Raw genomic sequence first — 17,474 nt, 5'->3', positions numbered from 1 at the left:
AGAAATTTACTGATGCTCCCACCGCTGCAAAATGAGTGACCCTGATAACTACTAACTAGTAAGAGACAGTTGTTCTTGACTTCCTTCTGTTACTGAAGAAGCAGATGGCCTGGGAAGGAGGACAAAGTTCCCATCAGGCTCTGGTTTTGTGTTCCTCACGCATTTTTATTGCTTGCTCTCACCTTTATACATATGTGGCCTTTATCCACACTTAACCTGCCAGCAAATGTTTTTTATTCACTGTGATGAATTTTATTCTTTTTTTTTTTACAATGTGAGCGTTCCTCAGATGACAAAATCATATAAGGTCTTTAGTCGGGGAGCAGTATGGTGCATTTGTGGGTAGCACGTCTCCCACTGAACTTCGTGGTTCGAATCTGGCTTCTGGTTTCACTGTGAGGTGTTTACATGGCCTCCTTGCTAGAGCCGACTGCCTCGCTCACTCGTGACCCTAATGAGGGCCGCTGTATATCATCATCCATCTTAAAATGAATGAATGGACGGATGGATGATAGCTGCTTGTGGTTCCCTCCTTGAATGAGAAAAGAAGCAGAACAGGATGATTCTTTACTTTGAAGTGTCAGAGCGCCAGTGAGGAAAGGAAGATAAACATGTTGACTTGATTCTGAGCTGAGTTGCGATCTTTGACCGTCATCCAGTGTTCACGCTTCTATTTGTTCATGTGCCAACAAGAAAGAAACTGCTTTGTGTGAGCTGTTACTGTGCATTTGTCGTGTGTTTTCCTGCAAATGGACTTTTTTAAAGTTCTATTTTTATACTTATGGCTACCATTTGAGGTGATGTTGGAGGATGCATGCATTTTTGTCATCTAGGGAGGCGATGTAGGACAAACACAAATATGCATATTTGGTTTCATATCATAAATGCGTAAACATTTGTGATATTAGTTGAGCAAACTTCTCCCACGGGGGTTAGCTTGATAAATGAATCGCCTATTATGTTTCTATTTGGATGACTGCTCTATCTTCTTATGCGGAGTGAAAATATGTTAGTGATAAGGACTGTTGTGAAACATCTTGCTTCATGCTGGTTCAACCTTATCCTGGATGTAAAGACAACCTCAGGCATTTCGCATCTAATATAAGGATGCTGAAGAACAAATTTCCCACTAGAATTGTGTCGTTAGGTACAGAATTGTAACTTGGCATTTGCTATGGCCTTCATCAAGCTTGTTATTGTGGCTTTTCCAGGTTGGTTCCTGAATGCCTGGCTGTTAAATTTGATTTATTGATCCGAGTCAGGTTTTGGGTTTATATTGGTAGATCTGATGGGGGGGGGGGGGGGGGGGGTGCTGAAGCAATGAATCTTCTGTTGTGCTCTTAGGGTGGTGTCTGTCCGTGCTATTAAATCATTCTTGATTGCTCAAGATCAAGAGTGGGGGCATGGTTTATTTGGGAAGGTTGAAAGTGGCACTCAGTCAACCTGCTTTAGGCTGCTAAATGTCATGACTCAGGACATAGCTCAGTATTGGAAATCTGGGGTCTATTTGTGGCAGCATATTTGCAAGTAAACTAATGCTGCACAAAGGCGCAGGGGAGAAGGCGTTTTTGAAGTTGAAACGGTTATAAAAAGCAAGGCTTTGGCTGCCATGTGTCCCAGGACCAGTTTTTTGTGAAGTAGCTTACTTGTCGTTCTCCATTTGGAGCGCATTAACTCTCGCTTTTGCCAATTTTTCTTTTCATCAGCCATCCTTTAGAATATTCTATCTTTATGTTTGAGCCAAACCTTAAGGCATTTGAAATCATTGTTGCTTTTCTTTCCTATTAAATATGTTTTTTTACAGAATTAAATAGTGTCCAGCAGGCATCTCCGAATGTGCAATGAGCAGCAATGGTTTTATTTTATTGTATTGAGAAACCTTATTTCAGAATCAGTATTCCACATTTTTATACCATACCCAAAACACTCCCACAAATGAGGACATATTTGTCCCTGTCGGCATGCAAAAATGTAACTTTTCTTACAAATCCTTTAATATTGCAGTGTTTCAAAATTACAAGTGAAACCAGATTTCTGATAAGAATCCAATTTTACAACAATTCAACCACAGGTATCTAATCGTCATCAAAATGCTGATCAAGGTCCCTGTGTTCAATGAGAAATAAATCAAAAGCTTAATTCTAAGGTTGTAAACATATTTTTGCTGAGCACTGTATTATCACAAACATTTCTTTCCTCACTCTTGGCTTTCTCTTCCTCTTGAAAAGTCTCCTCGCTGACCCAGTGCTCTAGGAATGTCCAGATGCATAAATTGTGCTCTTATTAAAATGTTTCTTAGCCCTAAGTATGTCACGTGCTATGATCGGCCAACCGCACCCCCGCGTTTTAGGAGATCTCCCATCCTTCCTGTAGAGATGAGATGCATCATAAATGCAAATTATAACGCTATATATTGACCCACAAAAAAAGATGTGCCGTTAAACCCTGAAAGTAAAACCACCCACCGGCATTACAGAACGCAAGGCGCTTGTTAAAGTCGGCCTTCTTGGCGTCCTGAGTTTTGGAATATACCATGTTTAAAGAACGGTGGAGCGTCACGCGGAAGCACTCAGCAGCCATTTCCAAGCGCCAAGGTCGTGACCTTCTATTGCTACTTTGTTGTGGTTCAGTTTAAGTGCGTCGCAGGTTGCCTTTGTTAGTGAAACAACGTTGAATGTATTAAATGGTTGCTTTGATGCCTTTCTTTGCTTAGTGGCTGCCGTTAATGCATACAGAGAGAGGTGACTTCACGTTATAAATGCCTTCCACCCTCTGTTTTCCGCAAGAAAATGAAAGGTTGAATTGAAGTCTTTTTGGCATTTACTAAAGTATGATTGTTATTATTTTTTGATTAAGGTGGGACCTATTTGAGTGTTTTCGACCTTGTGCACAAAAGAACAGAGGCTTGCTATCGGCTTTATGGTTCTGGTAAACAATAGCGAGTAGCACAACGGGGGGTGAACTCGTAAGCGCTGATGGAGTCAAGATACAGAAGTTAATTCCCATGCAGACGTCCAGCAAGCAAGTAGCTCAGCTGTATTGTGCCGTCACAAAGATTTAGTAATATGACTTCCTATGATTTTATTGGGAATTCTGCAGCAGTCACCGGAGAACTCGAGATAGTTGTGCCAAACATTGATTCAACAATAAATACTGTGATGTAGCTCGACATTCTTTGACTACCTCTGTGTTGTTATGAATTTGATGTTACAATGACTTTTATCCCGGCTTCGCTTATGATATACATTCAGTGAAAGGCAATCTTTTCTTCATGAAGGGTTGTTTTAACACTGGAAAATAACAAATAACCTTGTTGACTGTAGTTATTTTTGTTTTGGTTTTTTTTGTTGTTTTTTTTTTTTAAAAAGAAAATGTGTGTCCAACTCAACTTGATATAGCTATATTTGCTGTTACTAAGGGTTGTTGTCATTTTCATTCTAAAGATCTTTGACATTTGATAATTCACATATAGGAGAAAATATGTGGCGTGCCCATTAAGCCTTCAAGACTGATTGTTTTTTTTCCCCACAACGTTTTTTGTTGCTTTTCTGCGAACTTGAATAAATCAGTTAACCAATTTGATCCACTCTCTTTCGCTAAAAGGAGTTGCACTTGGACACTGTGGATTTCTGGCTTCGAAATAGCCCCATGTGAAATAACATTCACCTACAGTATGTCACTTATGCTAAATTTACTATATTCATTTGAGACCATATTGAGTTTGCGCCAAGTGAAAACCTCCAGATTTTCTTATTTCGTGATCTCTCAACCTGAATCGCAACCTACTTTTGATTCATCTGGAAACACTCAAGCGCATATGTGCTATTCCGATGTAAAACGTATGTTGTCATATTGCACGAGCAAGCCAGCACTGTAAACGGGTGGCATTTGGATGATGTGACATTTGCTTCCGCTTATTAGCCTTATTCTAGCCAAGCTGTTCTGAGTTACACTGACAGAAATTGGGGTCACACAGATGCGCACTGATATGATTGGCACCTGGGAGACTCATGGTTTCACACTTTGGGGATTATCCTCCATTTTCCAGGACGTTATGCCTTGAGACTGTGAGAAGCATGACATCATGATTGGCCAATGGATGTTGCGGCTTGCGTGTGTGTGTGTCATCGCACATTCACGATCACTATCAACTCCCAGGTCCAGAGAAAGATTACGCTGGGATGTGGAAACTGTGTTTCAGTGCAGCTATTATATAATGTAATAGAAAGTAATGGTTGGAAAGGGGGATTTCAGCTGGGAGCAGGCATGTAGCCGCAGTGCATGTTTGCATTCGAAATTTATTGCCTTCTGTCAGTGAATAAATTGGCGTAACGCTAAAGTCTTGAGACTTCAGAGCCATACGTCGTTAATACCTGCTCCCTTGTCTGTGAGTAATCAGAAAGGTGTATAACCAAGTCCAGAAATACTGGATGCAATCGAGCTGTCTGCTCTACTTGTTTTTCAAAGTGACATTTATATTAAATTCTGGGTTTGTGAATGTGCTAATTGTGCACGCTTTGAATCAAACTGCAGTCCAAACAACTGCAGTTTCTCATTGTTTTTTTTTTTGCTCTACGCCACAATTGTGTTCCTCATTATCCCATATTCTACTTGTAAGCACGTCTAAATATAGATCAAGAATTTGCTTAGGGGGCACTCTGTTGCGGTGGTGGTTATAGAGAAGATTGGGTATTTGCCATAATTGTAAATGCATGTGTGTAGCCCAAGTTCATGAAGAGAGACGGGGGGAGTAAAAGGAGTATTTGGCAATTTCTTTTCTGGCTCGTGTTCTTTCCCAGCTGCTGCGCAACTTATTTGTCCCTTCCAACAAGGGGGACTCATTAAGCGGACATTTCAACTGAGCTGATCCACTTTTCAAACACCTCTTTTCCGCCATAGAAGTGTTACCTGCTTAACAGAACAATCTCGCAAATTAGCCCTGGCTCATTCTCCCCTCATTTTTAGGGAAAGACTTCTGCAGAAATAGAAATGTGCTACACACATCCTGTCCACAATCAGCCGTGGTAAAAAAAGAAGGTTCTGGCAGGGTCTATGCTGTGAAAGCCGGGCCTAAAAGAACAGAACAGGCAGGTGTGCCGCGGCGTTTTATATGGCTCTTGTTCTTAGCCTTTGATGACACTGTTTAGTTTAGGAAATATCTAATAAGTCAAGTATTCTGTCTAATGTGCTGCCAGTGGGTTTACTATTTGCTCAGAGGTCTTGAAATACTATCTCTGCCACGGCAATAATATACGTTTAAAATTCCCATGGAGTGGGTGGGAGGGAGTGGTGTAGAATGCAAGGGGGGCAGCTGGGCGTACATGCTGTAATAGTAACCATGTGCATGTTGATCAGATGAGGGTGTAATTGGATGCTCCACACCTTACATTCATTGGAAGTGCTCTTTTGCAAAATTATGGCATCTCTAAAAAATATTTCAGATTGCAGTCACTGACTTGTGTTTTGTCACTATTTCTACTGCTGTCTTATAAGGGGTCTATTGATTTGATACTTTATTTTGCATTGCTCTTTTAGTTTTTGTTCAATACCAAATTTAAGTACAACACACGTTGTCATTTTGGTGCTATGGGGGCCACATTTGGGGGATTAAAATGTGTTCATTATTGTTTGAATCCCAGCAATCTAGTCTTGAAACGTATCTTCTGGCTGTTTTTTCTCGCCACAATGGTTGGAACTCTCTACATCTGGAGCCAAGCATACAATTTGGGCTGCTTTATGCGTGATAACCACAGCCACTGCAAAAAACAATTGGATTTTACTAGAATGAAGCCTTTCTTTAAAGATATCTTCAATATTTGAAAATTGCTAAATTATGTTCGAGACCACAAAAAAAGGCCCCACAGCATGGCTTTAATGTTTTTGTGGCTATACGATGCTCCCTTTCCTTGGTCAATTGGTCCATGGTTTCAATCAAGTCAGCTATTTGGTTTATGTCTTGCTGTAAAGGATGAAGACACAATAACTCTTGGCAAAGAAGAAAATGCTCAGATGTTTATTTAATCGCCATTGTTGTCCCCTGCCTTTATGCCCGTAAACCCAATTTGGTCAAGGACTTTTTGTGTTTGAATGTTTAAAGTTTTCTACACTTGGTTCATATTGATCATTGTCATCTTTTGTCCTGAATAAATGTTTTGGTTTTTTTTTTGTCTGGAGAGGTTTAAGTTACCAAGAACATTTCACGCGAGACTATATTTACACATCAATAACCACACAATTGATTGTCTCTATTGCTATTTGATCACGATTAGCATTTTGGTGTTTCCATTTGTTGCATTTCCAATTCAATACAAGTGCGATACAAGCAGTATGAAGTATCACAAGAATTAAATGTGGCTTTTCTTTTCTTTGTGCTTCTATGCAGATGCGTAAACACGAGTTGAAGCAAAGCAGTCGGGGCTCCTTGACAGGCATCGACTCTTCTTCTCGTCACAGTGGGAATGGGCAGGACAGCGGCTTCGGCAGCGACAGCGCCCGCATTCGAATTGTCCAGATTGAGCAGCAGAGTGGGACCAGTCACCACTGCATAGCCAGGCCCTCCCAGAAGTCCACCATTACCAAAAACCTCAACTTTATTCCATTCGACATCTTTCTTACTGCTAGTAGGCTGTCGGTCATGGCCTATGAATGTTCGAGTCTCCCACAGGCCTCCACTTCATTAGACAGCGCGCAGGATAGGAAAGAGCCCATTGAAAAGGTAAACAAAACAAGTGTGATTTGGAAGCTCCCTCTGGAGTCAGTGGTCGTAACCGGTCTGAATGTGCGTGCATCAGCAACCATTTGTGCCTGTGTTAAAGGCAAGAAAACATCTGTTATGTAAGCAAATAACGTGAAACTTACAATTTACAAATCAAATCAACATCTTCAATAATTCAACAGTTCCTGCATTCATGAAAATGACAGTGAATAGTGTTTAATGCCCAGTTATTAATTTAGTCCAGTCCAAGTATTCTGTATTGTTTTCATAGCATTTGTAAATCAGGAAAGAGTTTGCGCTTGTCACGGAATTCTTGCTGTGTCCTGTCGCTATAATGAGGCTCACATTTTTTTGGTGCGTCCTTAGAATCGTGCTCCTTATTTTAATTGTTGTTTCAGTTGTTACAAAGTTGCTATGTAATGGTGCCACTGATACTTAAAGGGAGGCTTGATTGATGAAAACATTGGCACTTATATAGTAGATTTGCATGTAAAAATTATATCAGTTCTAAAATGCCCCTCCCCCCCAAAAAAGGCTCTGTAGTGATTTGAGATTTTCAATGAATTGTCTCACCCCCTTTTGTAGCCCAGCTTATTCATTTTTCCAGTTTCAGCGTCTACGTCACAACAGGAAGGCAAGCGATGTAATATTGCTCAATGTCAGTTCTGTAGTCTAAAACGGTGACCAATCGCCACCAAAATGCAAATGCAACATTACTATTCTTGTCCACTTCAACCTGAAAGTATAAAAACATTCTGCACAATAGTTTGGATTTATTGACATCAAATGCAACGTCTTGTGATCCCCTCTACAAAATCAAAAATACCCTGCCGGTCAAATCTGCTCATACACAAGCTGAAGCGGACAAGCGCATGATTGCGCACATGAACCATGACAGGTTATATTTCGGACATTTAGCTACGTTCAAGTCGGCAGGAAGATGGCGGAAGATAGCAGGCAGCATGCAGGCATGGATCTTTATCTTCTGAACTTTTCTCCGTATTGATTTTGATTGTAAAGACAAAAGTTTTTGATACGAGATGTACAAAAAAACTAACGTCGGTTTCCTGATTAAAAATTCATAAACTGGACTTGTTAGTGAAAAATTTGCCATTTTAGCTGGAGAGATACTTTAATTTTCTTATTGGAATATGGAATAATATTCCTCCTGGTGTTTTTGCTGTTCAAAAAAAAAGGCGGACAATGCAGCATGCCAGGTTTAGACCAAAATGACAACTGGGCATTGTGCACATATTACGAATGCAATTAGTGAAATTATATATGAGCCCAATAGTATCGTGTTTTCCTAATATTTTATTCAATTTAAAAAACACAACTAATTTTACTATCCGTTGACACCATCAGGTGGGAAAGAGTGCTCTCAACCAGCCCGAAATTCTGTCTGAGGCACCTCCATCGTCGACCTCCGCATCTCCCGACGCTACGACCCAGGTTACTCTGACAGAGCTGACCGCTGAAGACATCCTCAACAGCAATGTCGCCCAGCCCGTCACCCCTATGCCGAGAGGCGGTCTGCTCTCCCTAAACTCGCTGACACCCCCCAGCCGCTCCTCAGCACGCCAAGCTCTGGGGTTGACAATTGTAAGGCAGCCCGGACGAAGGGGGCCCGCTGACCAGGTGCTGGAACCGCTGCTCTATCTGCAGGTGATCCAACCTTCTGCTCTTCTCAGCTGCTACCACCGCAAGCAGAGAATGGAGTTCTCTGTGTTTGATGTAGCCTTAAGAGGCGTGGCCTCCGACTACAAGTGCCTAGGTATGAGAGAGGCGAACAATGGTTGCAATATTGTATGGTATGAAATAATGTGATTAGGTCCCTCGTTTTTTTTTAATGTTGCCATTCACGTCATCCTGTGCAGACCAAGGAAAGACTTTGCCCGAGTCGCTGGATTACAATGTGTGTTGGCTGCAGACAGCTGCGGGTGAGGTGGACAGTGAGACCGGCATTCCTCCACCTCTGTTGTGTCTTCAGATTAAAGACTTCCTCAATGGACCCGGTAGGATGAATTCACGTTTGGTTCTACATATTTTTAAACCATTTGTTTCACATGTAACATCTGAAAGCTTCTTGGGATTTCATTGTGTGTGTGTGTGTCTCCCGTGGATTTTTCTTTCACGGGGCTTGGCCGTCTATTTTTAGACTGATATTATATCCATATGAGTACCTTGAAGCTAAATATTTTGACCCATGGGTTTGTCTCAGATTTTATCCAAATTGTTCTGCCATGCACAACTGTGCGAGTGGGCTTTTGAGTGGATGAGTAAGTGGAACGTCCTCATCCCTTTGAGGATTTCATGAATCCATGAACAGTGTGTGTAGGCGCAGGAAATCCTTCACAGTTTAGCTCCCTGATCCCAGTAGTCCGGCCGGACTGTAGTTGTTATTGATGATGGTTCGAGGAAGAGTTTTGCCCCCTCAGCCACACACATCCCTTCCTGTTGTCCACGGAAAGCCCTCAGTGTGTCTGTCCACCAAGGATCATTCTGCACAACACAATGCTGCTCTGTACACCGCAGCAGATACACAACACAGCCACCCATCAGATTCTCCCAGAGGACACCAGAAGTCAAAAAGATGTGATCTTCTGTATATGGTATATATATTTTTTTGCCTTTTTATTTATAAATATCCACCCATCCACTTTGTTTTATATCCAGGTACGTTTCAGTATACAGCACTAAGCATAGTTCTGTACTGTATAATGGTAATTGAGTTCTACTTCTGAGTCTCCTCCTGGACAGGCTGTGCGGCAAATCATTTGGATTATTGTGTAATCTGTTGATCTCACAAATCCAACACTTTTACAACCTAATGTGATTTGGACAGACAAGGTGGAGGAGAGTAGAAGTTTAAATCCAGAAAAGCTTGAGCTTCCTAAGGGAGGCTAAGATGCGATGGAAATTGTTTTATTAAAACTATAAACTAGTTTGTTTTTTTTACGTCAAGAAATTCCAAATATGTGATTGACTTTCCACTTGTACCATCCAGCAGCAAATCACTCATGATTTGTTTGGGACTTTTTTTCTTCCCAAATGCCCTTTCTGATGCAACCCATTCATTTCTTGTCCAGGCTTGGGTCTAGTCGTGTCTGGTTATTGGGGCATGGCTAGGTATTGAACTTGGACCATCTGCATGCAAGGCAGCAACAACGTGCCACCATATGATCCCCGGTGCCAGATATATGAAAGAAATATTCACAAATGCTAATTTGCACTTCTGGGTACTAGGATGGAAAATCATGTTTAAAAACAAACCTAGTGAAGCGTTCACGAAATGTGAAATTCTCGTACTCAAAGTAACAAATGACATTTGCCACAAGCTATATATAATGTATATAACTGTCTGGTGTCTCAGCAGAGTTAGCACTCACTGCTATTAACTTAGCTGATGCAGTTACGCACAAGATTTGATTTCTAAATAAGCAACTTCGAGATTTGTTGTCGATTATTATGAAGTGGGTCAGGATTTTTTTCCCTCTAATGAGTGGCACATCCTCAGACACTATCTTTATTCCTTGTTTCATCTTTCCTAAACAGTTCCAGTCTTGTAGCAGGTCAGTCGACAAGTCCAAAGATATAACTGCTACCATTTGGGAACGAGCGATCAGCCTTTTCTCCAATGAGAGGCAGGAGGTGATAGATTAGCTTGAACAAATTGGAACCATTACTCTCCTATGTCCCTGGTTCCCGTCAAAGTACAGCTTCTAAGAAATGCTGTCAGTTACTGTATACAAGCTTGTGCACCTCCGAACCATCTAGAACCATTTTAATTTGATTCAGATGGCATCGGAGGCATGTGTCACTGGCCTTATATGTATGAGGCTATTTTTTTTTCTTTGGGATTCAACGGATACCCTTCAACCATTTATGGTCACACAAACACAGACTTACACAAACATCTCTTCACATACAGGCAGCGTGTAATTGGACACATCGCCACCTGTGTCTGACACAGCTGCTCTGCTGTCAAAAGTCAAGCAGAAACTGTCAGCCTGAGACTCAAAGGAGGGCAGAGATGAAAACATACTTTGTGGTTGTTGCACACACACGCAGCAGGTTCAAAGGGGCAACAATGTCACGCTTGACCTTGCCAAAAATGCAAGGTAACCCGCTTAATAAGCATATTTTAACCAAGCACCAGTGCTGTTGTGCAGAAATGTAGATGTGTATGCACCTTTGTCAGACCAATTTATCACAGTTTCTGTAGTGCTAATCCAAGCTGACATCAGAGAAGGCATGCGTTTGATTCCCCCCAGCCTGTTCATATTAAAGACTGTTCTTTAAAAAAAAGAGAAAAATAAATGAAATTGCTCAAGACTAAATTTTGATCTACAAAACTGATGCCCACTCCTCTGTGAGGTCTTCCACTCATAAAAACTCTGTAATTTCTGGACTACTGAGCACACCTGAATATAGCAGCACCCGCAAAATGAATTTTCAGGAATAAAATTGATTGATTTGAATTATGAAATCCTCAGTATGTTGACACTGAATTGTACAAAAATACACTCTGGAAATGCTTGACTAAAAAATAACCCAGTTTGGGTTAAAAACCGGGTGATCCACTACTTGTGTCAATTTGACCCACAATTTTATGGCTTGTTTTGGACAGAACTTTCTGTTTGTTGGTTTGTTTTCTTCTGAAACAACAGAAAGTTGAGTCAAAATGACTCAAGTAGTGGACCGGTACATTTTTAATTACCATTTTTAATTGGGTTAATTTTGATCCAGATGTTTTTCGATTCTACTTTCTGCAGGTCTTGTGTGCATTTAAGGCTCATACTTATCTCACATGAAGTTAACAAGTAATTCCTTAAGAAGTGTTCCCCTGTTCCTTTACCACTGGCTAGTTATAGGGGTACCGTTCTGTGTGCTTTTTTTCTGTGTGGGGTTAAAAAGAGACACTTGATGTTGACAGTCAGGCAGACAAATGAGCCAGGCTCGGCCCTGACTGTGATGAGAGCCAACATTACGTGATTACAGCCAGGGTGGGGTTGATTATGCTGGGGCCTGGTGGAAAAGTAAAATAGCTGGTTGGCTAACAGAGGAGCGAAGCAAAACGATGAGCTACGAACAGAGAGAGTGAAAAAAGTGTGTGTGGGGGAGGGGGGCGCGGAGGGGTTAGGGGGCGCACAGTAACTTACGCTAAATGAACAGCTGCATGAATGCTTTTTATTCCATGTCCGGAAAATGTCCTGGTGTAAGTCAGGTGGAAATGATAGGCTACATTGCACAGCAAATTGCACCTATCTGCCCTCCAGTTCCATGCTTCCTTTTTACCATCTGCCTCACTTCCACTGGATTAAACAAAAGAATCCTGGTTGGTTACAGTGACTGCGTCTGTATGTGTGCGCATACATTGGCTCTGCTGGCAGTGCTCCTGCTCATGTCATCTTGTTCTTGTACCTGGGAACAAGACATATGGAAGACCTAAACCCCCTTAAAAGCACTGGTGCCTTGAGGATACCATGAGAAGCAGCTGGACTTGTTTTGAGCTGCTTCCCTCTCCCATCATCATGACCAAGTGGAAAAATGGGATAATGGAAGTGGTGTAACACGGCATGGAGTTAATTCATGTGTCTCTGTAAATTCCAGTCAAGTGTTTGAAGACTGCAGCGCACAAAGGCACAGGCATAAGACCTCTTGAATTTATGTGTCTTTCATGAAGAAAAAAATTCCTTTCATGCTCGTCCACATTCATTTATGTTATGTATATGTTTGATTAGAAGAACAGGAGAGTGAGACTGAGACCATCTGTTCCTTAACACATTTTTGCAAGCAAAGCTGAACAATCAGAAAGAAGGACTTGAAGTTTGATTTATGAGACGTGATAAAATGCATTGTCCTGTGGGTTTGGTAGCAGCATATTTTGCTCAGTGCAACACGGATGAAGCCTGTGCCGTTTTTATGGAACCAAATGGAATTTGTTCAGTTATGGTGGGTTTTCAAATTACTCGCAGGGACCGCACCCAACTCACTATTTATTCAGGTTTTGTCCTGGGTTAACACTAACATTAAGAAGTCTTGTTTTAGCATTTGCACACACTAAAAAGCCCATCACTAAATTGCCTGTCATAAAATGAATAGACTAGAAAATTGCAATTTCCCATCCACTGATGCAAAACCACAGAAGTTGGAACACCCACAAAACCTCAAGACCAGTGAGTGTGTGTGAGAGCATGATGACAATACATTTGTCACTACCTACCTGAAAGCATTGCTCCTTTTAGCGCCATTCTTTCTTACTCACCATTTAATAAATGTTACACATTCAAGCACTGGAGGAATTGCCTGCTTTTGAAAATACTGCTCTGCTTCTGAGTCAGTGAACTTCCAGTTTTTTCATCCCATGATATTCCTCTAATTCAATCTCTCTTCTTCCTTTTACAGCTGAACTGAATTTACAGTTGTCTCGCCCCATGAAAATCAATCCAACACTGGTCAAACTTGAGCAGACCAAAGCCTACCTGAAGAAAGTCTTGCCAAACCACACGTGGAAAACCTCCTCCCCGCCTTCATCCCCTGCAAAGATGCCAACCAGAGCCCATCAGAATCAAGGCCTCAGTAAAGCAAGCAGCATTGATGCCTTGGCTTTGTCCTTCCACAAGGTCTCGCTCCACACGACACAGATTGTGATTGTTCTGGAGACGGAGGCCCATCCGATGAGGCCCAGCGTGACCGTGTCTGTGTCATCACTGATGGGAAGTCTCAACTTGAAGTCAGGCCCGAGCATCGAGGGTGAGTAAAACTAAATAATGCATTTTAATTTTGGTGGGCATGAAAATAGCGTTGTATGGAGAAAGGGTCACATTTTACCGCCAAGTTAGTAACCTCGTCTTGTGTGAATATATTAAATGCTGCAATGACACATTAGTTGCTGGAAAAGTTGGAAAACACAACACATTATTATTTGTTGCTGGATGCCAAGTGCTCCGTTTGGCTATATTTTGTATCAGGCAGTTTCTATGAGTTCCCCTGGTGTAGGTATATTGTAAATGATCGGTAGAAGACATCCTCGTTAGGTTAACTTGAAGTTTGCCATTGAGCGAGTGTGTGTGTGTGTCACTTGGTTGTCCTGTGAGTAACGTGGCTTATGAATGGTTGACACAAGATTTGAATCTGCAGAGGTGGGCGTGTCAGTACATTTTGCGGGTGCATCATTTGTCAGCGGTCGGACCGCCACTCAGTCATTATAATAAGCTGAACCAAACTGTAATTGTCAGTCGGTCTTCTTGTGTCTTCTTCCTTCTTCAAAAAAAAAAAATAAGCCCCAATATCTCATTTATGAAATTGACAATGATGAAAACTGTCATTTTTGCTATCCAGTTTCATAAACATAAACTGTAGTTTTTTGCATTTTATTAACGGAAATGTTTTTTCACTTAGTTTATTTTGTTATTTTGCATTTACTGTAATAACCTTGTAAGTATTTGCCCGATTCCTGGTTTCAGACTGTTTGTGTGTATTTATCACACTTAAATGTTACCGATCATCAAACTAAATCTCACAAAGACAACCAAAGTAAATGTAAAAGGCTGTTTCTAAATGATGATTTTATTCATTTGGAGGAAATGTGAAAAAGAAATGATGGTCTGAACCTAAGAACTTGTTGTGACACCCTTGACAGCAAAAACTGAAATCAAACGTTTGCAAAACTGTTCTTTTCGCATTACTGTGGAGGAATGTTGCCTCACTCCTCTTTGCAGAATTGTTTCAACTCAGTCATATTTGAGGATTTTCAAACATAAACTACCCATTAATGGTCATACCACAGCATTTCACTGGATTAAAGTCCCAACTGTGACTTGGCTACTCCAAAATCCACTTTCTTCTGTTTTGTTTTTGCCATTCAGAGGGAGACTGCTAGTATGTTTCACGTCGTTCCCTTGCTGTATAGCCTAAGAACACTACGGCTTGAGGGCCCAAAATGATGTCCAGACATTCTCGTGCAGGAGTTTCTGTTAGACAGCAAAAAAAAAAAAAAAAAGAAGTTCTATTAATCAGACAGCGAAAAAAAAAAAAGTTCTATTAATCTAGTCGTCCAGATCCCGAATAAGAAAGGCAGCCACAGACATCACACTGCCACCACCGCTGTTGGCATGATATTCTTTCTATCAATTGTTGTGTTATTGTTACGGCAGGTATAATAGGGCTGCTCAGCTTTTGAAAAGTTTAACTTTTGGCCAGTATATTTTTCTTCTATGGATCCTAAAGATCTTTCTTTGCAAACGTGAGATGATCCTTCCTTTTCTTCATCAGCAGTGTTTGTCTTGTGGCTGAGTCGTCATCACTGACCTGCAGATGTTTGGATGTCCTTTTGGGTGGTTTTATGGCCTTCTGAATGAGTTGTCATTCCATTCTTGGAGAAATGTTGTTTGGCCAGTCACTCTGCTTTTCACACTATTCTTTTGTTTGTCAATTGTTCTTGAAGGCTTAATGTTGTTGCATGATGCATTTTTCTGCCTACTTCGCTTCGTCGGACATCTACTTGTTAAGTAATTTTCTTGAGTCACCAAATCTGGCCGTAATTAGACCTGGGTGTGGCCAGTGAAATTGAACTCAGCTATCCAAAAATATGTTTAATCATAGCTAACTCATGATTTAATAGGTGTAGCCAGTTTTTTTTCACCAAGGGCTGCGTTTGGATTTTTATTTTGTATAATGAATAAAATAATTTAGAAATTGTTTTGTATTTACTCGGGTTGTCTTTGTGGGATATTAAAATAAGATTGATGACCCAAAATGATAAATGCCCGCACACACACACACACACACACAATGAAAGATATCTGTAAAATCATGAACATGCCTTTTTGGGCTCTGTGTTTATGTAACAAACTAGATGGACTTGATTAACTTCCTGTGCCCTCTGCTGGTTAATGTTGAGAAGTAAAAATTCATCATCCCTCCATTGCTTTAAGATGAATAAACGTGTGAATACAAATAGTAGCTTTATCAAATCCCAAATGATAAACACGTTTCTTATATTTCTGATCAAAAAAGCAGTGCATTGATTGGCAATAATGACTGACATTTGGAATTGTTAAGAGTTCCCTTGAAGTTGACCAAGGCCTCAGTTCCATCAGCATATCAGCCTCCAAGCTCATCATGCTTCGCGTCCAACATACCTCTGGCCATTCATTAAAAATATCAACCTTGGTTTCAACGGACCGTAAAACGTGAATCAAATTTTTGTTTTGTCTAGTTTTTTTTTTTGTTTTTTTCATCAGTTTTGATGTATTGTCACTGTCATGTTTTATCCCCTTGGAAAGGACTGTCTTCACTGCGTTCCATGGCGTGTCCTAACCGCGATTCATTGTGAATTTGAATGTGATTTGTCACTTTAGAGCACAACCACATCTGCACTTGTAAGAGCATTTGCATGCATTGCTAATTCTCCGTAGTATAAAAATAGCTTCAAATGTCTGCACAGTAAATGATAACAGAAGATCCAGAGAGTGAGGAGCTTTCCCATGCAGTAGACGTAGATGGAGGTTTCTCTTCTATGTGGCTTGTTTGTACATGCTACATTGCCGTGGAACCTCTCACTCCGCTCGTAGAGGGACAAAGACAAAATTGGAGCGAGGCTACATAAGAGCTTGCATCTGTTTCACAGATGTTGATAAAGGATTTCATTATGCTTCGATATACTGTATGTGTGTCAACGTGTCTAATTAAAACCTCCAAAAAGTTGCATTTTGTTTACTTAAGTCTACTTAACTGCCGGGTGACACAATACTACTTGCTGCTCTACTTTTCATCAGATTTTTTTTTCCTTCACGAACGTATTGACTTGGACAAAAACGTACACTGGGACATCTTAACACAAGTTGTTAGAGGACGCCAGTTAGCCTCAGATTTGGTCAAATCTTTTGGGTGGAAAAAATCTCATCAGTGTAATAAAGAGAAGTTTTGACCTGATATTTGTAAAAGCACAAAAGCCCTCTAGTTCAGGGGTGGGCAAACTTTTTGATTGGCGGGCCACAATGGGTTCTAAAATTTGACAGAGGGGCCGGACCAGGAGCAGATGAATGAAGTGTTTTGGTCACCTCGACTCATCGGAGAAAAAAATACATTTAATTTTAAATTAAAATTAAACAAAAACCATTACAACAAAATATATGTGTTTGACAAACCAGAGTATTTAGAAAATAAAATAAAACATTAACGGGGTTTATTCATTTAATTTTTTTTTTCAAATTTGGCAGGCCGGGTTTATGGGCTGCATGTGGCCCCCGGGCCGTAGTTTGCCCACGCCTGCTTTTGTTCTAACTTTAATGAAGCATGATCAAGGTGTAATCCTGATAGATATGAATCGTACTTAATAAATTCAATATTTTCAGGTATTTTAAGTGTCAATCACGTTAACAAATTCATTCAAATGATAAAACACTCCAGTTTTTTAAGTAGCATCTCATGCAGTATGTGATGCTGGAATCTGACTGTATGCCATGCAACTTCCAATGTGTTTTATTCTTTTTCCTCTTTTTACATACTTCTATTCTCAGTGGTTGTTGCGGATCTTTCTTTTGTGTATCGCAAAACAGAAAAAAAAAATGTCTATCCGACTCATCAAAACACGCTGTTAATCTTTTGATGCTTGGTAAAGCTGCACTCTTTACAAACATGGACATCTCATGGGTCGTCGGACTTGACATCTATAAGGGAAAGAAAGCACACACACGCAGTTCATCACTGAATGGATCTTGTTTTCTGTACAAATATGAACATTAAAAAAAAA

At 40.6% G+C, this 17,474-nt stretch overlaps 1 protein-coding gene across 2 annotated transcripts in view; it reads left to right on the top strand.

Annotated features, from left to right (window-relative positions):
* vps13b (vacuolar protein sorting 13 homolog B) overlaps positions 1-17,474 on the top strand; it is a 303,806-nt gene that overhangs the window by 203,061 nt on the left and 83,271 nt on the right. For both annotated transcript variants that reach the window (XM_088306201.1, XM_088306202.1), the window contains exons 35-38: positions 6,383-6,715; positions 8,081-8,489; positions 8,593-8,730; positions 13,124-13,471. In XM_088306201.1, coding sequence (XP_088162327.1) covers positions 6,383-6,715; positions 8,081-8,489; positions 8,593-8,730; positions 13,124-13,471 — 1,228 coding nt within the window. The remainder of the gene's footprint in view (positions 1-6,382; positions 6,716-8,080; positions 8,490-8,592; positions 8,731-13,123; positions 13,472-17,474) is intronic.

Source organism: Idiotropiscis lumnitzeri, chromosome 10 (genome assembly GCF_059441095.1).
Source record: "Idiotropiscis lumnitzeri isolate Australia: NSW breed Sydney's pygmy pipehorse chromosome 10, RoL_Ilum_1.0, whole genome shotgun sequence".
In the NCBI taxonomy this organism is placed as follows: Eukaryota; Metazoa; Chordata; class Actinopteri; order Syngnathiformes; family Syngnathidae; genus Idiotropiscis; species Idiotropiscis lumnitzeri.
Note: the sequence above shows the minus strand (reverse complement) of the source record. Positions and strands in the feature narration are given on the sequence as shown.